Source organism: Ambystoma mexicanum, chromosome 6q (genome assembly GCF_040938575.1).
Source record: "Ambystoma mexicanum isolate Mex_15411 chromosome 6q, UKY_AmexF1_1, whole genome shotgun sequence".
Classification (NCBI taxonomy): Eukaryota; Metazoa; Chordata; class Amphibia; order Caudata; family Ambystomatidae; genus Ambystoma; species Ambystoma mexicanum.
In genome coordinates this window covers 195,150,577-195,173,512 of record NC_090937.1, presented here as the reverse complement: position 1 = coordinate 195,173,512, position 22,936 = coordinate 195,150,577, and the positions used below count along the sequence as shown (strand labels likewise).

General features: G+C 45.8%; 1 protein-coding gene across 2 annotated transcripts in view; it reads left to right on the top strand.

Annotated features, from left to right (window-relative positions):
* SUSD1 (sushi domain containing 1) overlaps positions 1-22,936 on the top strand; it is a 1,292,988-nt gene that overhangs the window by 642,150 nt on the left and 627,902 nt on the right. For both annotated transcript variants that reach the window (XM_069630622.1, XM_069630623.1), the window contains exon 9: positions 1,653-1,832. In XM_069630622.1, the coding sequence (XP_069486723.1) occupies positions 1,653-1,832 (180 nt within the window). The remainder of the gene's footprint in view (positions 1-1,652; positions 1,833-22,936) is intronic.

Sequence of the window (22,936 nt, the reverse complement as noted above, 5' to 3'; positions counted from 1 at the left end):
CTAAGTACTGTCACAAGGAAGATGACTGGCAATGATCTTTCCATTTGGTTTTTGTGGGTGTGGGTCCCAGACCCCTGTTTCTTTTTTTCTTCTGGCAGACTTCTTCTGCGTCATTATTAGTGTCCTTTGATATGCTTTGCGGACTTTCCCTCTTTCCCCCAGTATTGGTAAACATTTCAGTGGTTCTCCTCCTGTTGCCTATGCAACCCTTTTGCACTCCCACCAACCGTTCTGGTAACCAATATACCGTCAGGGTTGGACCCAGTGTCTCCTTGTCAGTCTCGGTATCATCTCTCTCAGTGTTCTGGTCTTGCATGGCTTCCCAGGGTCTCTGGTGTGCTGCGGCAACTCCGCATTTGTTGGTCCCTTGCAGGTAGCATGTCTTCCTTCGACACAGACTCCTTCACTCGCCTGGACCTCTGCTCTGCCAGCTTCTCACCCAGTCCATCACTGTAGGACCGCGTGTGGACGCCTCTCTCTCTCTGTTCTGTTCATCAGCCTCATCTTCATGCACTGACCCACCGTCTCGTTCTCGGTTCCTCCATGGAGGCATTGGCAATTGAGGAAGTCCTTCCTCTGTCTTTATTCAGAAGGGCCACTGACAACTAGAACACTCATTCATGTTCCTCCAAGTAATCTTCAGTGTTCTGCACCTCCTCCTTGTCACTCCTCTTCCCAGTACATCTCAAGGAAGTCCTTGTTAGATCATACCGAATCTTCCTTGTTTCAGTGATTGTTGGAAATTCAGTTTTACAGACATGCATAGAGGTGGGATATATAGAAGTGTGGTTCATCTGGTAGGAGGATGCATAAGATGCTAGGTTAGGGGTTTCATACTGCATTCTCCCTCGATGGTCGTCCGTCTCTCCAGAGGGGAGTCTCCCCCCATGAGATCCTCCTGCTGTGTACCACCACCAGGGGGACTATCGGGTAGTGGCCGGACCACCCTGTCCTCATGGGAAGGGGCTCCGTCTTGCGGAGAAGTGATGACATCTAGGGATCCGCCACAGACAGGACAGTCCCAGTGAAGGGGAGGTCTTTTGGGACACTTGGCAAAGGGAGGATGCCCTAAATCCCGAGAAACCTTGTGGTACCCAGAAGAAATGTTTACGTCTGAATGCTAGAGTAACCTAAACAATAGATCTTCATGTCTGGAACTTTCTGAATGCCTTTTTATTTTCTGGCCTTCATTTACAATCCTGAGTTCCAGGACTACATTTCCCAAGAATATTTATTACAGCCACCCTGAAACAATTTTCATGTGATAGTCTTTTGTTTTACAACCCTTTAAACTTATCCTGGTGTCAGAAGTAGTGTTACAACCCTTTAAACCTATCCTGGTGTCAGAAGTAGTGTGTTTCCTCAGCCATTTGACTGGTGGTAGCAGCATAGTCTAAATGACGATTTACCAATGTGCATGAATTTTAAAGATTTCTGCTAAATTAAAGTATAATTCAATAGAATATTTATTTAGAAATATGGCTCTTTGGCAAGTTTATAGTAGTTTCCATACACCTTTATGCTTGGCCAAACGTTTCAGAGACTGCCAAATGTTGTAGGGTCTTGGGGCAAACTGACTTATGCATTCAGTAGTGATGTGTTTTGTGATGTTTCATGATTTTGTTTAATGCCGTGTTTCGCTATTTTTACAGCTGTGGATTGTGGGCCACCTCCTCCTTTTTGGAATGCACAGGCAGGTCCACACTTCAACACCACCTATGGAAGTGCGATTGTTTATGAATGCCAATACGGTTATACCATGGAGGGTGGAAACACAACTGCTGTTTGTAATGCCGGAGGACAATGGGAAGGAGCTGATCCAGTGTGCAGAGGTAACACAGCTGAATGTCATATGAATGCAGACCTGTTAGTGGATGGTAATGCATGATCAGGCAGCCGTATCTCATTGGTGCTCTCACTTTACAGATAGAAAACCTAATCTCTTGGATTTAAATGGATTTTTCAAAATATTTGACATCTTCAAGACTAGACCTGTCTCTTTCCCAATATTCAGCCATCACATAAGCTTCCAAACACTTTTTTAATTGTTTTAATTTTTTATTATTTTATTTATTCTTGTTTAAATTGTTTTACAATTTTTTACAAGATAAAACACATCAATGGCACTGCTCTACAGCGTCCTTCCATCGCTGAAGTCGCCAATTCCATCCCTTACATTGATCAAATTCTATCTTACGTGTCTCGTACTGCTTGTCACAGGGTCAGCATCATGTCTTTGGGATTAGATGCCTTTCTCGTGTACCAAAAGAGTGTTCTGGAAAAAGTCTGCCTCTGCTATTATTTTTGTAGTTTGCTCACCACGCCTCAAGTGGTTCCATCACACCTCCTCTTCGTGTCCTCGCAGATCCAGGAAGAGGTGGGCTAAATAAGTAGTTATTTTTGCTTTCAGGCCCAGGCACGATAGTAGGAGATGCCGTAGTGTTTCTACTTGTTCTGGAGTCTTACAGTAGCAGCATCTGTTTGTAGATGAGTTTCCTTACTGCCAGAACTTAATTGGTTAGAAGTAGGTTTAAGCATGCTCGCGTGCTCTTAAAAACGTGGACCTGTGTGTTCTACTTGGGAATCGTTGCATATAGCCCAAGAGTTGGTTTAGTTTTTTAGAATTTATAGGCCAATCACTAGTCAATTTATATGCGGATGCTTTGTCATTGGTGGTGATCCAATCCCGTTCGTCCAGCTTTTTAGCAACCTTTGTTGGGTTTTCAATAAGATCTATCTCGGTGCAGCCGATCTGGGTGAGGATTCTTTGATTTTTGGTTGACCTTGACCTCAAGGTTGGATTTGTTCCACCCTCGAGTTCTCTTCCCAACACTTTGCTCGTCTTCGAGAATATCTAGCCCTGTGATCTGGATGTCCTTCCCCATTTTGTTCTGTTTTAGTACAAGTTAACTTAAAGTGCAAATAATCATTGCACTACATACAACATTTATATGTTTGTATAACCCAGGGATCAAACTAAAGGTGGATAAGCAGGTGCTAAACATAGCTCCTGTGTATTGTGATGAATCTGATGTCATCACTGCTTTCCCGAAGGTATCCTCTCCTCATGTGACCAGGGGATGGCAGCCGCTAACTGATCCTGACCCTGGGGCTGGCTATGCGAGGGAGGAACAAATGCGAGGAGGTGACCTTCCGATAGATGGACAGGAATCAGATGAGACATGGTATCCCCCCTTTCCATTTAGGGATATCCCCTCCATTTCCCATGAATTAAAGGCATATTGTGACAACCCTCTTCAACATCCTGTAAAACCTGCTGACAGAACTTATGAACATTTTACACCTAGTGAAACAATATGTACTGAAACGAGTAAGAGTACTGTCATGATCAACCATAGCTTGCAGTCTAGTGTTGTGAAGAATGTGATTGGTCTAATACGCATTTCAGCCTGGAGGCGGGAGATTAAATAAGCTATTGCAAGAAAATGGCGAGAGCTTCCTTTTCCAAGCGTCTGCTTGGAGACGGATGAGAGACGCAGGTTGCAGTGCAGAGCAGACAGTGGGGGTCATTCCGAGTAGGGCGCAAAGGGATACCGGGCACCGTTAAGGACATTGGTGCTGGTAATCCCTTTGCGCCCTATTCCGAGGTCCCTTAGCGGGTTCTTTCCTTAACACCTGGTTTTACCAGGTGTTATGGACGGGGCATGTTAAGGGACTTAAGAGCTAATAACGGTACCGGAATTTGCGGTACCGTTATTAGCGCCTTCCCACTTCCCATTGAGCTCTATGGGGGCTCAAATGGGAATGGGGAATGGTTTGGTGAATGGGGATTTACCGGTCCTGCCAAGGTCGGACTGGACCGGTAAGTCCCCATCTCACCAGATCAGACACGGTACCGTTATGGGAGGTAGTCATGGCGCAAATAGCGCCATGACTACCTCCATACTCGGAATGAGGCCCAGTGTCCCAATCAGGAAGCATACCCCAAAGGCAGGCAAGTGGAGGCAGTGGGAGAGGGAGCCTACCCAAGCATTCCTGGCCGTCGGGCAGACCAGGAAGCAGACTGGACCAAGAGCCGTGGCTGTGGAGTACTGCAGAGGCGAGCTCCAGACAGGCCGCATAGTAAAGTGGTCCTGGTTGGCCGTGGAATCGCCAGACGAAGAAGGAAGGCGCGGCAGGACCTGGAAGTCAGCACAGGCTACGTTCCGACGCAAGTAGCGAGAGCGCACCGTTGCGCTGACTGGGGAAAGCTGCTCAAGTTCAGCAAACACTGATGCAAGTACCCGAGTATGTGCTATTGGAGTAAGAGAACCCATAAATTGTCGGTGAATCTGGAGGAGAGAAAGGAACACTGAAACTGAGGAAAAGAGACCCTGAAAGAGTGAATTGGCTGCCAAGAGTCACGGGAATCATTGGAATCGGTGTCCTCTTCATCGTCACAGTACTTCCTTATTCAGCAAATGGGGGCATGGGCCTTCCCCAAGTTACTTTAATGCAAAGAGAGATTGCAGCATAACGTCCTGTCAGGAGAGTGTACCAGGCAAATTGAGGATCTGGGATTTGCACCCCTAAGCAACAGAGAACTTGGCAGGGGAGTATACCAGGTGTTTTGCGAGTCTGGCATCTGAACCCAAATTGTGTAAAGGAACTGCACAAGAGAACCTGACAGGAGAGTATATCAGGTGTTTTATGAGTCTGGGAACCGCACCCAAGTGTGGAAAGAGAATTCTAAGCAAGACCACTGCCTTTGGGATTTGAATGCTATTGAATGTGGAAAAGGCCTGGGGAAGGGAGTCGTTTCTCCTGGAGTGAATTGCAACACAAGAGGAGGGAGTTATCCTCTTGGGCTATAAAGAACCAGGTTATAATTTGAACTTTTCTTTTGGTGAAGAGACTCCTGGCAAAGGGAGTCATGCACTTTGGAACGGTGAACGTTATCCATTTGGAACGTTTGTTGGAGTTATACCGTTTGTTGAACTTGAACATGTGTGTACTTTCTAAGCCATAAACAATACCCGTAACACTTTAGAGAGTTTTCAGAAAGTGAGGGCTAGGAAAGGATTTCCGACACAGAACGTTTTTGCATTGGACATCTTGACACTTGACAGACCCTTAGTTTTGGTTCAGGTAGGGAAATACCTCCTAGAATAGGGACAGTGAGGCATTTGCCAACCCCTTTATTATTTAATGAAGGTTTATATCAAGCACCCTGAGTCCTCTGTGTCCACGTCTCATTCCTGGCTTCTTACAGTATCCAGCATTAGGCAGTGACCAGGAACTACCACTAGAGAACGAGGAGCTAGTACATAGCGTTCCACAAATCTAATTTCAACATAATACACAAACCTTTCATTTCAACCATTATTACTTAACTTTAAATGTGGTCTAGATGTGTCCCATTGTTTATTTATAGATTGTCCCAAATGCATAGTTAAGTTTGCATAGGTGTGTTTGTTCAACATCAGTTGGCCTGAGGAGCCAACAGCAGCTCTTGGTAGATGGCTACAGGCAGGAGCTAAATAGCTCCCAGCTATCCTCAATTCGAACCCTAGAACCACATACTAAAAATGCTCCCTACTGTGGAGGGACAAGGGCAAACCTTCCCATTTGTTGGATTGACAAGGAATCAAAACATGGGAGACTTGCAAAATCTAGTTCTATGTTGACCTCTAGCTGCAAAATCCTTTACCAAGTCCTTCACAGGGCATCTACTGTCTAGATCAAATTCTCCATCAACACCTCTTTGTCACTTATTCACAACAGGAGGATGGCAGGGTTTCTCGGTCAACCTATGGGGTTGCCCAGGGAATAAAAAAGCTGTTCCTCTATGCAGGCTCACTACCTTTGGTAGAATAGAAGTATACCCACATTGGAACACCTCTGTCAAATTTGGTGAACTGAACATGCTTTCATGCTGAAAAAGGTGGTTATAGAAAGTGTTTTTGCCTTTGAATTTCCATAGAATGATTTGAGGACACATCTCTTGAAATGGTCCACACAGGGATTCTTGGAACAAAACTAGCATTCCAAGTGGAACTGTTTCACACCAATACAAACAATATGGAAGTCTTTTACTTCTTGGCTCCTATTTTTTGGAAGTACATTTTTTAACATCTCTGGACTTACATCCAAAGAGGGCTTAGCTGAATGGAGCATTGCCTGCGTTTCAAATAATCCACCCCTCTGATTTGGTCCTGAGGCCCTCATCTTGTCCCCAATTTCACATAAATACCTAGAGGCTTTGCTTGAGCCTTTTGCGGATGATCTGGGAATTTGTTATTGATTATACAAATTGCTGCAGAAGGAGTTGCAAAGGAGGCTAAAAATGACTCTCATGGTGAAGCACTAACGAACTTGTGAACCTTCTTGGGAATGACCTACTGCAATCACGCCACCAGCATGATGCTCATCTTCACAACAAGTAATGTAGGGACACAGATTTCAAACTTTGAACTTCAAGACTGCTGCCAGATGGTCGAAGAAACTAAACTGCAAATGAAGACTGGGTCACATTAGAGTCCTTTCTTTTGATGGAGCTTGGTCCCAGCACCCACATGATCAATATTGCAGCAGTGATGGTGACACATTAGCCTGCATATCCACCCAGCATTCACAAAGTGGTTTGAATCCTGAAAATGTAATGACTTCTGATCTATTGAAAGGGTCCATGTGCTGGTATCCTTACATTGCAACTTCTACATCTCGTAGGACATGAAGCGGCTCAGTAGTGGAGAGACACAGAGCTTCAACTATTAATTTGTGGCCCCCTAGCCTGAAACCAATTCCGCCTATGGACCAGAGGAGCCACATCCATGCCTAAACGATAGCTCCTGTGGTCTGGTGTCCCGAAGAACTATCTGTGATGGGACCACAAGTCTCTTGTCAACCAACTCGAACTTAGAAATGGCCTGCTCTCTATTTCATACATTGTGTTTACACAATTATTCACTGATATTATTTTTAAGAACATTCATGTTCCATTAGTTAACCAGTTTCTACAAGAGTATTTCTCTATGTGAAACTGTGTCCATTTTGAATGTTGTGTTATTTGCATTCGAATACCCCTAAAGAATGACGGAAGCCAGGAACGTTGTGCATCACTATCTTCAAGTTTACGTAAATATCCAAAGAGATTTCTTAAAAACCCAGAAAGACTTAATATTGTCCAAAATAAATCTACATCAACCAGTTGCAGAATGCATTGACTCTTAAGAGAATGGACTTAATGTTTTGAAAACTGTTAAAGGTGCCACAGATTTTTTAAGGAAAATTGAAAAAACAATGTACCAAATTGCTACTTAAAGGAAGCATGGCCGCACTAGGCCACAAAACATTCACAGCACAGGAGAGATTGAAGCAGTATGAATGTTAAGGAAATAACTTGCCAGATGTAAATTGAGAAATAACTTGCCAGGTGTACACTGAGAAAAAGAAGCATATCCACAGGCACAATACTTGGACCAAGCAATGCAGATGCGAGTGCAATTGCTGGATGATGTGATCATATTAAGTGCTGAATGGAATTCAGCGGCCTATTGGACTTGAAGTATTGATTATATTTGTGGCTCAGAACTAAACTCTTAATGTAATGTATTTGCAAAACCAGGATCAAATATTTACTGGAATTCTTGAAACAAATAATGAAATTTCTTTCAGAGACCTGAATAAACATCAATGCAGGGAACATTTATGATCAAACAGGGATTAATGGCAAAACAGTTTAGTAATATTGATACTATACAATGTGTATATAAACAGGAAACTGGAATCCAGTATAGTCAGATTCACTAGCCTCATGCATTTTCCAACTACTGTTATACAGTTGATGAGTTGATGCTGCCATACAATGTTGAAATTCCTTACGTTGATTCCGTTTCCTCCACTTTCATGACTTTATCTAGAGTTTCATTCTGATTGTGTGTACCCTGCATTTTCCTTTTAGCACCAGCAGTCCTCCAAGACGTTGTTTGCAGTCTTCTTTCGATATATTCCACCAAGATCTCATTATTCTGCAAGTCCCTGAAAGTTGACTTTGCAAGACTTAGTCCTTGAGTCAGTTCCTAAGATGATGCAGTCCCTGAATGAAGTTTCAATTGGGTCTGTGATGCTGTGTTCACCATCAACCAGACTGTGGAAAACCTCAGGTCCTACCAACCAAAGGACGCGAACTGGTGAAGACCTAAATGACTCTATATAATTTGGAGAGGTAAACATTGGCTGCCACTGACATGCCTCTCCTCAAGGCTTCTCTGTGGCTCCAGGGAAGATGCCGATACCACTCCTACTGGATTTTCATTCACATGACATTCAAACTGGTGGACAGCCATTATGACTTACTACCAGGCCCACAATGCACTGGAGGAAAGAAGGTGTTGCTGCAGTGCTCCTTGGAGGGGCTGGCTAAGTCACTATAGGAAGGATTTACAGAGCATCCAGAGGGAGAGAATTGAGGGGAAATAAAAAAAAACTGGATCTCCAGGGGCAGTTGTGGAATCCTGTAATAGCGCCCTGAAGTAAAGAATGAGGCATTGAACCAGTTCATGATTGTGGGGCTGAACACTAAAGTAGGACTTTAGAGGTGCAGACCTCTAAACCAGACCTCTGAACCAGAGGTTGATTGAGAGGCCCTGAACTCTGGAGTAGAGATTGAGGTGCTGAACCGTGACGTAGAGCATGATTGGGGGTGCTGGATATGCAGGTAGTTATTAAATCGGAGAGCCACTGAACCATGAAGAGCACTTGGGTGAGAGGCACTGAACCCTTAAGTTGTCCCTTAGCTTGAGGGTCTCTTAATCCCAAAGAAGAGCTCAATTGAGTCACTGAACCTTGCAAGGCAGTGAACCCTGAAGTATCACCTGATTGAAACACTCTAAATCCTGATGTATCAGTTGAGCTGAAGAAGCTCTAAATGCTGAAGCAGAGATTGATTGGGAAGCTGCGAACCCTGAGGTAGCCCTTTTAAATGCTAGTTCAGGGTTCAGTGTCTTAAGCTGAAGGTTGAGAGGTGCAGAGCCCTGAAGTTGTGCTTGAAAGGTGGTGTAATACTTGAAAGCACTCTTAAGCTTGAGAGACTCGCAAATCCTAAAGTGACGTTTGGAATTGAGTTACTTTGAAACCCTATTCAGAGAATTAAAGTTGAAGTTTCATTAGTTGAAAGTAAATCTACCTGGTGGTAGTGATGAGCCTTCATGGTACTGATTGCTAATTTTGGTCCTCTCCATCACTTCTATACTTCATATCTCTTGGCCCTGTCTTTCCTCCAGTTTTCTCTGGTTTTTCCCTTGTTTTTTCTTGTCTCTTGTCTTCCCTTCCCTCATGTACTCTAATTTCCCTCTTTGCCTCATTATCAAACCACCACATTCTCTTCCCCTGTTCCCTCGTCCTCATTTTCATCCTTTGGCATCCTGTGTCTCCATTCCACTAATTATCTCTTTATTTTCACCTTCATTCTTATGTCTCTACTCTCTCCCTCCTTTCTTTTTTGTCACTCCCTTTTGGCTCTTTGGTGTCTCTCCTCTCCTCCTGTGCTCTTCACCTCCTTCCCACTTTCTCTTCTACTGTCTCCGCCTCTTCCCCTTGTCTGCTTTCTCTCTTCTGTTCTCTACTCTACAGTTCTAAAATTAATTTGTACAACTCATACCTAATACCTACTTATATATAGACCTTCAAGTCATACTTTATAACAATTTTCCTACATAAACATACAAATTAAAATAATAGATTAATCAATCTTCATATAATTAAAAAAAGGATGGCATGACATTAATAAATATACATTTTTCTCCCAGATTGTTATGGATAGATATTAAACTATTAATTACCGCAATTTACAGAGATGGAGTAACCACCCATTAGTCACACCCAAAAGTTCTTTTTACCTAAGTTGCTTTCCATAAGCACACATCTCATGAACACGTTTTTCCTCAAGTCGCATGTTCCTTTCAATGAGATTACCCAATGTTTAATAGTTTTGGGAGTTCTCTCTCTGTTTGCATAATGAGCAATACAGATCGTTTTTACTGATCCCTCTTATAGGGCCCATTTCTGTAATGAACCCAATACATTTAAGCGGAACCTCATTAAGATGTACTGATATTTTGAACTACGAAACCTTGTTACATACAATTGGGTAGACCTATATTTTATCTGGAAGATCACTTGCTCTTTATATAGTCTGTATCGTGCCAAGTGGTCCAGACTATCAGCCCAGTCTGTTAGCTTTATTTTGCCCACGACACATGCTGGATTTTGTTTGAACGACTGACTCTCTGAATCAATGCTCACTCATTTTTCCACTGCTGAGGGACCCCAGATCTTCGAATAATGAACCAGGTGGCATGTTCAGAATTTTGTGGTATATTCTTAAGTTAGCCATCTTAACAAACGTTTGCCATGATATGATTCCAAATTCATATTTTAGGGCTATCAGTGGGAGGGAGTCTGGTAAGCCAAGCAGGCATTTCCAAAATGTCCCCTCTAATCTCCCAAGTACCTTCCATTCCACATTAGAGTTATGGGCTGTATAATATCGGTGGCATCCCATTGCCCTCATAAAATAGAATAATGGGCAACAACGTACATTTGTAGTATTTAAAGTAGATTTTCAGTGCCTGAGAGTATAGGGGGGCCAGTCTGGAGCCCAATCTGGCTGTTACATTACCAATCCTCTCTTTACTATGTGCTGAAAAGCCGATATAGGTCATATCCCCTACTACCTTAATTATGTCCACATACCAGTTTTGTTTACCTCTTCAAGTGCTTGAACTGATTAAAATAGCTGATTTAGTGGTATTTAATTTAGGATTGCTCTCTCTTAAACCTGTGTTGCACTAAGGAGACACTGTAACCCTATCATAGTATTATCCACAATATTATATTATCGGTATATAATAAGATAGGCACACTCAGCTGGTCAATAATTGACAGAAAACTCTGACTGACAGACATGCTTTCCAATATATCTGATGGATATAAATAAACAGAAGAGGCACCAGTACACAGCCCTGGCGTAACACTGCCTGACTCTATTGGAACTCCCTAATGTCCATTGGTGTAAAGTCTCATTTGTATTCTTGACTGAGAATGTAATTCCAGCAGCATTTTTAATAGACCATCTGGGATTCCCCATTAGTGTAGTTTGTTCTATAGTCTCTTGTGGTCCACCAAGTCAAAAGCGCTGTCCAGATCTAAACTCGCCATATACAATGGGGTAGAATGTGCTTTTTTCTGCTTGATCTTTTAGTTTGTGTAATTAAGCCATTTATAATTGTCCCACAAAATGTTCTAAACCCTGTTTGAAGCCTTAGTGTTTTGATTGAGCATGACCCCTCCTCTAGATCTTGCAAATCAATTGAGGTAAATATTTTGGAGGAGCTGTATAATAAAGCAATGGTTCTAAAATTACCGGGTTCTCTGGGGTCCGCCTTTTAAAAAAAATGTTTTAAACTTCATTTGTAAGATGGTCAGAATATGAAGCACAATGCAATTTGGTCTATACATTACATGACAATGTTACATTTAGCAATATGGGGATTTCAAATTCATTAGTTGTATTAGACAGTTCTTAAGAGTCATTTGGGGATACAGTCTCAAATTTGGCAAGAAAGGATCTGAATGTTGATCAGATGTCTTTTGGTCGGCTCGTAAGAGAAACATTTTGGATAAAGCTTTCTTCACATTTATTTACATATATCATGTCTGTGATGTCGGTCTGCTGGTCAGCATGCAGACCCGACAGCCAGAGATGGGCCTTGATGGGCCCGCGATGGCGCGCAGCGCGCAAGGCAAAATAAGACACGACCACTCCGTTGGGGTGCATGAACCCGGACTGGCGTTCTGACGCCAGTTCCGGTGGTACCTTTATTTTTCCCGTGTCATGTGACCCGGAACTACCTGGGCACGTGACACCACATTCCTCCCCAACTTGGAGGTGTTTACACAACTGTTAAAACATCAACTGTCACAACTGGGTAAAGTATTCTTTACATATTTAGAGTCTACTTTGGCAGGGTTCTCTGTATGTATACTCCACCTACTACGTATCCTTGGAGACGGGATGAAGGTCTGGGTTTTTCTCTCAAGTGGTATCTGCTTCCTCTTCTCTCGGGTGTGCCTGCTCTCGGAGCTGCGACTTCCTCCTGGTCTTCTTGCTGGTGTGGTGCTTCGGACACTCTCGGTGGGGTCTGAGTTCTGGGTGGCGTTTGGTCGCGAAGCGTGTGTGTCGTCGCTTCTCTTCTCGGGGACTCTGGACGTTCTTCCGATAGTTCAGCTGGTACTCTCATGAAGTGTGACACATTTCTTGTCACTGTCTCACTTCCTCGGGTGGCGGTGACCATGCTGTGGTTCGTTGTACTGACCGTCCAGGGTTGGAGCTCAAAGTTGAGGGACATTTTCTTGGGTGTCGCTCGATTTTTGACGATGACAGTGTCGCCTGGTGTCGGCTCTCTGAGGCAGGCTCTCCTGGCGATGCTTTCTTGTTCATTCGGTTTTAGTCTCATAGCGTCTATAGCCGGAATGTCTGGCTCAGGAGCTACCCACTGAGGGTGTATTGGGAGTTCTGCCTGTATGGGTACTCCGAGCATGAGGGCAGCAGGGCTGATGCCTGTAGATGAGTGTGGGGTTTGTCTGTGTCCTTAAGAACCGATACACGGCTTTCAGCCACGGATGTCCTTTTTCTTTGGCAATGCGGATTACTTTATTGAGCGACCCCATAAATCTTTCTGCGTCCCCGTTCGCTTGGGGCCATCTGGGGGTGATTCGTTGGTGTTTTACATTTATGTCTTTAAAGAATTTGCGTACCTCCTGGCTGGTGAAGGATGGACCGTTGTCGCTTTTCACTTTTCTCGGGATCCCGTGTGTCGCGAAGATCTTTTCTAGTGTGAGGGTTGTGGTCTCTGCGTTAGTGGACGCCACGTGTTCTACCTCCGGATATCTGCTGAACTCGTCGATCACCACGAGTAAATATCCTTCGCCAGCAATTGTGCAGTGATCCATGCTAAACGCGTCCCACCGTTTGTTACTTCTTGGAGCGCTGCTGATGGGTTCTGGGCTTTCTGGTCTCCTGGAAGCTTGGCAGGCCGTGCAGGATTCCACCAGCTCAACTATTCTTTGTTGTATGTTGGGCATCCACATTCTGGACTTGAGGTATGCCGTTGTTTTAACGATGCCCTGGTGTGCACTGTGGGTGAGCCGGAGGGCTCTCTCCTCAAGCGATGCTGGTAGCACGATGCAGTGTCCTTTTAGGAGCACTCCTTCAGGGGAGACAGATAGTTCATGCCGGATTCCGAATAGTGCACAGAGTTTTGCCTGAGCTGATGTGGTGCGTTGAGCTATGACCATAAAGTAGTTCTTCCAGTTGCCGGACTGGATGGCAGCAGTGGAGTGCTGCAGGATGGGGTCTGCTTCTGTCTCACACGCTACCTCTTGTAGTGTTAGGGCTCTTGGTCGGGCGCATGCAATCACGTGACATACATGTTCATCGGTTTCTTTTGCATGGCGTTGTTCTCCTTCTGTGGCAGGCCTCGGGTGACGGTACAAGTAATCAGATGGGTTGTCTGTCCCTGGGCGATAGTCAACTTCAATGTTATAGGGCTGCAGCATCCATTTTTCAATGAATGCTGGTGGATGGGGAGCAGACCCTCGGAATATCGGGATCAGGGGCTTGTGATCCGAGAAGACTTTCGCTTGCTTTCCTAGCAAGTATACTTTGAAATGACGGCATCCCCAGAGAATAGCTAGGGCTTCTTTCTCTATGTGTGCATAGTTCTGCTCGGGTTTGGTGAGTGCTCGGATGGCGAATGCGATGGGGAACACATTTCCTTCATTGTCTGTTTGGGTCAGCACTGCCCCTAGGCCGACCGGGCTGGCATCCACAAGGAGCTCAGTGTGCCTTTCTACGTTGAAAAACGCCATGGTTGTTGATGCTGACAATGTGTCCTTAATTTGTTGGAATGCCTGTTGGTGGGTTGCTGTCCACTCCCATTGTTGGTCCTTCTTGGTCAGTTCTCGGAGTGGGCTTGCGATGTTGGCGAGGTCCGGAATGAAACGCGCACAGTATGTCGCCATTCCCATAAAACTTCTCACCTCAGTGGCAGACTGGGGAGCTTTTGTGTTTTTTATGTCGTTGACTTTGGCCGGGTCAGGGGGTACCCCTTTGGCGCTGAAAATGTATCCGAAGAAACACAGCTCCTCCTTCGCGAACTCACACTTTTCTGCATTTAGCGTTAGACCTGCTTCTTCTAGTCTGCCCAAGACTGCTGCTAAGCTTTTGTGGTGTTCTCTTTCGTCTGACGCGTACACAAGAATGTCGTCGCTGATGTTCGTGGTGCCGTCTAGGCCTGTGATGACCCAGCGAATTTCGTGTTGGAATACCTCTGAGGCTGACGATATCCAGAAGTTGAGCCGTTTGTATCTCATTAGGCCGAGGTAAGAAGAGAATGTGGTGATATATCTGGATTCTCTGGCTAATCTAAGCTGGTGATACCCGGATCTGAGGTCAAGTTTACTGAATAGGGTGGCACCTGTGAGGTCAACAATGACCTCATCTATCGTTGGGGTTATGTGGCGTTCTCTTCCGATCGCTGCATTGGGAAGTCTCATGTCTATACAGATTCTTACTGCGTTAGGTTGCTTGGGTTTCTGGGCCACTACCATGGGTGACACCCACGGAGTCGGTCCTGATGTTTTTTCTATTATTCCTGCTTCTTCAAGTTTGGCCAGTTCTTTCTCCACTGCTTCTCTCAGGTGAAATGGTATCCGTCGGTGTCGTACGGCCTTTGGTTCTATGGTGGGGTCTATGTGTAGTTTGATGGTTCGGCCTTTTAGACACCCTATGCCTTGGAATAGTTTCTTGTGTTGTTGTAGTAGGTCATCGAGTTCGTTGTGTTGGAGGTCGAATGCAAAATGGATCAGCTTTAGTTTTTCTGCCGTCCTGCAGCTAAGTAGCGTCTCACAGCCGGCATCTACGACATAGATGCGCGCCCGGCAGTAAGTGTTTTTGTGGGAGAAATCGGACTTGTAGGATCCTTTCACGGGTAGGGGTTTCTTGCATCCGTATGCGTACAGTCGGACTTTCTTCTTGTGGAGTGTGGGCTTCGGGTGAAGTTTGCTGAAGGCTGTTGCTGGCATTACGTTCACCGTTGCACCAGTGTCGATGACTACTTTCAGTGGCTCACCGTTGGAAATGACTGTGCATGACAGCCTCTTCCTTTGTCGCGATCGGTGTGGTTCGACGGCTGATATGAGGTGTATTCGGTGTATTCTTTTGTTCCCCTTCTTCCGTCTCTCCCTCCTCTCAGGGGATATGCTGTCATCACTATCGCTCTTGTCAGAGGGTCTTTGCGAATGGTCGACGGCTCTGGCTTTACCTTTCCGGTTATGTTGGTATGAAGATTCTCTTAGTGCAAACTTCTTCCTGCACTCTTGTGTCGGTCGGGAGGGAGTCTCCTTGTCGTTTCGGTTTGGCGGGTTCAGGCAGACTGCAGCATAATGATTGAGACGGTTGCATTTTCTGCACATGGGCCCCCATGCCGGGCAGGACTCTCCTTGTGCCATGGGCCGCCGCACCATTTGCACGCTTTATTTCCTTCTTGCGGCATGTGTGTTTTCTGGCCATATTTTGCGCGAGTGTTCTGGTGTTTGGATATGGCTGCAACGTCTTTTGTTGGCTTGGGGTTGTCAAGCAGGAGTCGTTGGATTGCTGCCTCGATCACTGCAACTTGGTCCTCTGTCTGTTCACGGAGTTGCGCCATTTCTAGGATGCGAGACAGGCACAAGTTCTTCTCTGAGAGTATAGCTCTTCTCAGCTTTTCCGAGGATATGCCATTGATTATTTTGAGACATATTGCGAATTCTTCATCCGGGAATTCACAGCCGACTGCCATTTCGCGAAGGCGAGCATGAAATTTGTCCACGGTTTCTTTCTCACGCTGCCTGGCCATGCAGAAGTGAAAGCGTTCATAGTCCGGGTTGAGGTCTGGCCTAAACATGTTCATGAGCACGGCTTTGGCCGCGTCGTAGTTGTTGTGATCTCTGCGGTCCGGGGTGGCGTTGACTAGGCGTAGGGTGGCAGCCCCAACATTGAGCAGGAGGAAAGTACGCTTCATTTTTGCTATGGTGATGTCCCTGGCATCAAGGTGCATTTCGAACTGTTGCAGCCAGATTTCCCACCTGATGGCTGCTCCCGTGGTGAACGGATCAAAAGGCGGCATTAATGCAGTTAGCGCTGGGTCTGGGTGATCCGTGGTGAGGCTCTTTCTGGAAGAAAAACTCGTGCTGGCCCTCGCAGGGCTGGTCTCCGAGCTAGACATGTTGTGCTGAGTCTTCTGTGCAGGGTGTGTGCCTTGTTGTGAGGGTAGTTATTGGGGCACACTCATCGGTGTTTTTTTTTTGTTTTTTTTCCACTTGCAGCAGAGGCACGAGTTCTCTGAGCCCTTTTCTTTCTTAGTATGATGTGTAGGTGTCCCAGAATGTCACTGCTTGTCCTGGAAGCACAGGTAAGAAGACAAAGGAACATTGGCTAGTAGGTGTCTCCTCAATTTCTCCTACAATGATGGTGGAAGCGCAGGGGTGAGGTTGTGGGGCCTGGAGGAAGGCTGTTAGCGTCCCTGCATCAGCCACATGGAGGACTGACGGATGCTGGCGGTGCGCGTAAAACACGCGGCTCTGGTCGGGATACGCACATACACACGCGTATGATACGCGACTTTGATCGTTGCTCTTACGGGTGCTTCTACAGGGATGTACCTGTCTTCTTGTATCTGATGACGCGCTGATAGTGCGCGTGTGATGCTGAGCTCCGCCTGGCATACACGGGTGGAGCACCGGCGTTGTTGTGGCAGCCGTTGATGGGGCGCGTACTACTCACGGTCTGCCGTGATGTCGCTGATGGCCCGCGGCCTCGTTCTGCTCCGGTGGTGAGCATGCAGTTGGGGCACACCCACATCCGCGTATAAGCGTGTGGTACGCGGAGGTTGTTCCTGCGTTTTTGGTCTCGTGGGTGCAGTGGGAGCTGGTACACGGCTCCGCACCGTTGGGGCCGCGCGGCCTTGATGTCTTGGATGGCTGATTCAGCGTGGACTGTTCCACGGCCTCGTCGCCAGTGTGATGTCGGTCTGCTGGTTAGAATGCAGACCCGACATCCAGAGATGGGCCTTGATGGGCCCGCGATGGCGCGCAGCGTGCAAGGCAAAATAAGACACGACCGCTCCGTTGGGGTGCATAAACCCGGACTGGCGTTCTGATGCCAGTTCCGGTGGTACCTTTATTTTTCCCGTGTCACGTGACCCGGAACTACCTGGGCACGTGACACCACAATGTCCTTAATCCAGCAGTTATGATATGATATGGCATTTATAACGCGCCTATACACAGTTCAAAGTGGGTGCCATTTTAGATTTCCAGCATTTAAGTATATTCCTTTTTGCCACCGCGCAGGCCATGTTGAACAACCTGCGTGCCTTAGTAGGGACCTTTCCAATGTCTCTGAGTAGGTATTTGATAGGAACAAGGGGAATGGTGATATCTAGGATGTCGTCTATCGCCTTTGCCACCGCCATCCAGAATTCAAGTATATGAGGACATGCCCAGTACATATGGAAAGAATTTGCTTTTTCGCCTGGGCACTTAGGGCAGCCCGGTGAGACATCGGGGAGAATTCTGCCACTTTTTGGGGAGTGAGGTCCGGGTGGCTTAGGATCTTGAATTGAATCAATCTTAAGCTAGCGGTGATTGACACTGATTTGATAAATTGACAGTATTTGGCCCACTGAATTTCGTCAATGTTCAAGCCCAGGTCCTGCTCCCATAAATCCTTCATGACGTTTCGAGAGGGAGTATGGATCTGTATAATCTTATACAATTTGGCGGTTCCACAGCTAACCCCGTTAGGCACCATGATGTGTGTCCGGCTCATCTGGAAAGGAGGGCCAGCGTCTTCGAGATGCTGCCCTCATTCTGTGGTATTAAAGGTGCCGTGAAGGGCTGCATCCTATTTTATCCTCAAAGTCAGCCAACGACATGAACTTCTAATCAGGGAACATGTCACCCAGTTTTAGTTGGGCATGCGGGTCCCAGGCAGGGTCATATGTAGGGGCTATCCCAGGGAAACGCCACAAGGGAGTAGTGCTGTTATATGGTAAACTAATGTCAAACCTCTTAAATAATCTGGACCACATATTTACTGTGGCCTCAACCGGGTCAAAAGAACTAGTGTCTGAGTAGCTTTCAGTGAATAAGAATGAGCGAAGATCATTAGGGGATGCAGCATATCTCTCCACCCTGAGGTGAGCGAGGTCATCAGAGTCAGAGAACCAATACCCTGCATATTGGACTTGAGCAGCCAAATAATATAGCTCCAAATCAGGTGCCGAGATGCCCCCAGCGTATTGTTCGGTCATCTTCGTCCGCTCATTCTAGCCATCCCCTATTCCAAACAAACGAGGAGACCATGGATTGCAATTTAGAAAAAACAAGCTTCCCGGGCCATACAGGTATGTTACTGAAAAGGTTTATCAGTTTAGGCAGAACAATCATTTTCGACAATGATAGCTGCCCATAGATTTATATTGGAAGGTTGTTCCAGATTTTAAGATTGGCTTCTTGCTGATGCAAATATGGTTTGTGATTGTATGCATACAGAGATTGGCAATCAATGGATACTGCTACGCCTAGATATCGGTTAACAGCAGGGGTCCAGGGGAAACCCATCAAGTCAACTGGCTGTGTCGTGGCAGGCGTGAGTGGCAATAGTTCAGATTTAGTGTTGTTTATTCTGTAGCCAGAGTATACTGAGAATTCGTGGATTTCTCTCATAACGGGGGCAAGATTGATTTTGGAGTAACGGATGTATAGTAGGGTATCATCGGCATATAATGAGAACAATTGTGGGGGGCCATTAATACAAATCCTTCTATGTGAGTGTTTGGAATGAACCAACAAAGCTAGTAATTCAGTTGTGGTGAGCAAATAATAGGGGGGAAAGAGGACATCATGTTGCGTGCCTTTGCATAGGGCAAATTTATTCGAAAGGGTTTGGGTAGTTCGGACCGCAGCATTGGGGTCGTGTAGAGCATTTGAATATAACTCAAGCATTGGGGGCCAAACCCAAAGCGTTTGAGGATGGTGAACATATATTGCCATGACACTGTGGCAACCGCTTTCTCTGCATCTAGTGATGCCGCCACGACTTTGGCCTTCGGTCTAATTGGGCAATGATGGCGAAAAGTCTACATAAGTTCAGGGAGGTTGATCAGGTGGCTATAAATCCTGATTGATCAGAGTGCATCAAGTGAGTCATAAAGGGTAGCAGGCGGTTTGCAATGACATTGGCAAATATGTTGGCCTCCAAATTGATTAAAGAAAGTGGGCGATATAAAGAAATTTCTTGTGGGGGCCTTATTTAAATGTATCTGCTGAATGTCATGGAGTACGGGAGAGTGATCTGAGGTTGTGCGAGGGAAGATTGTGCATTCAGTAGTGTGTGGGGTCCAGTCAGGTGTGATTACCCAGAAGTCGAAACGTGATCCTGACTCATGTACGGATGAGTGGAAGGTGAACCACTCTCCACAGGGGTGTAATTCCTGCCATATGTCTACCAGGGGTAGATATATCATTGATTGGGTTATAGCCAGAGCCGATCTGGTCAGTTGACACAGATTCCTGGAAGTTCTGTCACATGTTGGGTCTAGAATGGTGTTGAAGTCCCCACCCCACAGTACCCAGGTATTGTCTATGGGGGCTATCAAGTTTATGATCTTAAGATAAAACTCTGGTTCGTCTATGTTCGGACCATACGTATTGATGCGTACAGTGGGCTGTCCCGGCAAGTCACCCCAGACATTCACATACCTGCCTAGCAGGTTCACAGTAGTTTGAGACCTGACAACCCAATGTGTGATGGATGACAATGAGAACCTCCCTAGACTGTGAGTAGTAATCGGTTGCAAATTTCTGGGGGCTCCAGCTGCGTGCAAAGGAGTCGACCACCCTGTTCAATGCATGTGTTTCTTGCAGCATCAAGATTTGTATTCTGTGCCTTTTGGCGTACAATTGTATTTTCCTAGATTTTATTAGTTTATTTAGACCACGGATATTCGATGTAAGCATCCTGACGGACTGACTACAGCTCCTCATCATTTACCAGAAAGGAATCTATTTCTCGGGTGACCATGAAACAGCTGACCAACAAATGCTCCCCATGTGTGACTGTCATGTTTTGTGTTTTCAACCCTTTAACATCCCAACCCGCATTCTCACTGTACTTCAAAGTTGACAGTGTTGCCCCATAACCAAAAACTCTATCTTTAAACAGTGGGAGACAGCCTGCGTACATCAGCAAGAACATTGGAACATTGTCTGGTGCTCCCACATACCACCAAAAGGGAGATCCCAAGGTATATAACCTGTGATATAGTGGTGAGATAAGAGCAGCGCCACAGTGATTCATCTTGGTAGTGATAGTAGGTTTGGCAGTAGTGTTTGACAATCAACAGTTAAACGTGGCCAGGCATTGGAATGCCGTGTGGGTTAGGTCAATTATTTTCGGGAGGCATCGGAATGGTTTGTTCAATGTAGGATTATGCGTCTGCTGGGGTTTAGAAGAAGTGGGATCTGCCCGTATGTTGTATTCAGAGTTTGGCAGAGAAGTTCATGGCATACAGTATTTTACTGTCGCGTAGAGCGCGCTTGACTTCATCAATGTTTCGTCTGGCCATCTGGACTCCAGTTGAAAAATCAGGGTGGATGTGTATTCTGGGTGAGTCAAATTTTAAGGAGCCCTTTTCTCGTGACAGTCAGAGTATCAGGTCACGGTCGTGATAATTGAGGAGGCGAGCAATAACTGTGCATGGGGGGCTCCAGGTTTGGAGCGTGGAGCCAGAGAGTGGCGTGCCCTTTCCACCAGGAATTGCGCAGAGAATTCTGCCTCTAGAAACAGGGAGCACAGCATGTCCTCAGCAAATGTCTCTATGGGGCCATTCAGTGTTTTCTCTGAAACGCCCACTATTCTGACGTTATTGCGGCACGACCGCAATTCTTGGTCATCACATTTCACTCGTACAGTTTTCCGTTCCCCTGGACGAATCCTTACCAAACCTTGCCAAAAAAATATATGGCCCCGCTCCAAATTTTTCTGGCAAGTTTGGTGAGGTTTCGTCAAAGGGGCAAAGTTATAGGGGGTGGTATCACAAATTATAATTTTTTTCCATAGACGCACTGGAAATATTTTTTTGCTCACGCCTACAGCTCAAACCGCTGCACAGATTTTCACCAAATTTGCGACAGGAGCGGTGGGTTGGTCCCAAAAGCATGCTTTTATAAATTTGATGTAAATCCTTAGAGTAGTTTTCTTGAAAATAGGCTAAATGTAGGTAAAAAATAAATGTGTGATATCTGGGTCTGCTGCGTTGACTCATTTCCCTGTTTGCTCTGTGGACAGGACTCCAATTGGTCCAGAGGGTGGCGAGATGTCTGCGGACATACGGCACGGTCGCTGATGGGCTGCTGAAAACATGATGTGCATCATATTGTTCCGAAACGCCCGCCATGTTCTATCCACGGACAGCCGCGGCTGTCCACGGACAGCACAGTGGGGAACAGGGCTGGGAAACATGTTTTGAGTCATTTGGAGTTGGGAAGAGGGGCTGGGAGGAGTTGGGGAGTGAAAGAAAGATGATATGGGGCTATTTGTTTAGGTGGGAGAAGAGCGTGCGAGGCACGGCAGTCTGCGGACACCGCGGTAGTCCGTGCACAGGTCCTTGGGCAGACAGTTTATGTGGTAACTGCAAGCTGGCTTTATTACAGTAGGGGAGTGGAATGTAGATGATATGAGGATGTTTGCATAGATTAGAAAGTAGGCCATGTACCCGAGAATCGAGGCAGTGGCACAACCACCACAGCATAATACAGCCATGCAACCAAGAATCTGCCTACAACCATTGTAATAGTAAGTGTTCGGTGGGCAGTTAAGAGAAACGTGGTTGTGGCCAGCGGCCAGATTCTTGGGTGCATGGCTATATTATGCTGTGGTGGTTGTGGCCAGTGCATAGATTCTTGGGTGCATGGCCATAGGCCGTAGGTAGCACACTATGGATGTGCTTAGATACCAGTTGACATATTTTAATTGTTTATAGTTATATAGTTGAGGAGGGTATTTTTTGAAGCACTTGGATATCTGTTGGTGTCTAAAGTGCACTCACCTAAGATAGGTTTATAGGTCAGTGACTAAATTTAGGTTTAAGGAATATTAAGTAGGCATTTGTTAGATTTGCTGGTAATCTATGTTTCAGAGTAATGAAACTGTCATGTCATTCAAACCAACCACATCTTTTTTATGTATGCAGTATAGTGACCTGCAGTGGTTGTGGCACCACTGTGGTAGATTATGCCACCTGTTGTGAAGGTTTTCTTGCCAGGAGATACTTGCCCGTGTGTGAAGCTAGTAAGCTTGCAGTTGTTTTTGGTACCATCTATATTGTACCTTAAAAGCATTACTATTACATATTGGCTATGTGAGTTTGTGTAAGGTCAAATGATTGTCTGAATTGCAAACAGTGCATAATATGCCATGATTTGCATTTTGCACCAGCTGATGAAATGGAATGGATTCACAATTAGGTTTGGATACATACACAAATTGTTCATTATGGACCTGCTCCTGTGCAACATGGTTAGAGAGTGCATGTATGTGTCATGATCTCTGCTTCCAAAAGGTCAGGGTTTTCCCAACTCCCTTGGAAGCAGATCCATAACCCAGGTTCCGAGTGCCAACCAGTCCCAATTGGGACCTTTTGGACCCAGTCCTGGCGCCAGTGGCACCAGGCTCATAAATATGCCCAGTCCCAGCGCTGGAAGCGCCGGGCTCATAATGCTTGGGTGGACTTACCTGCAGCAGACCATGCTGCTTACTTGCCTGCCAGTTGAGCCTCTGATCCTCTTCTGTTTGGAACTACTTTTCCTGTTGGGTGGGGCAGGAGCCACT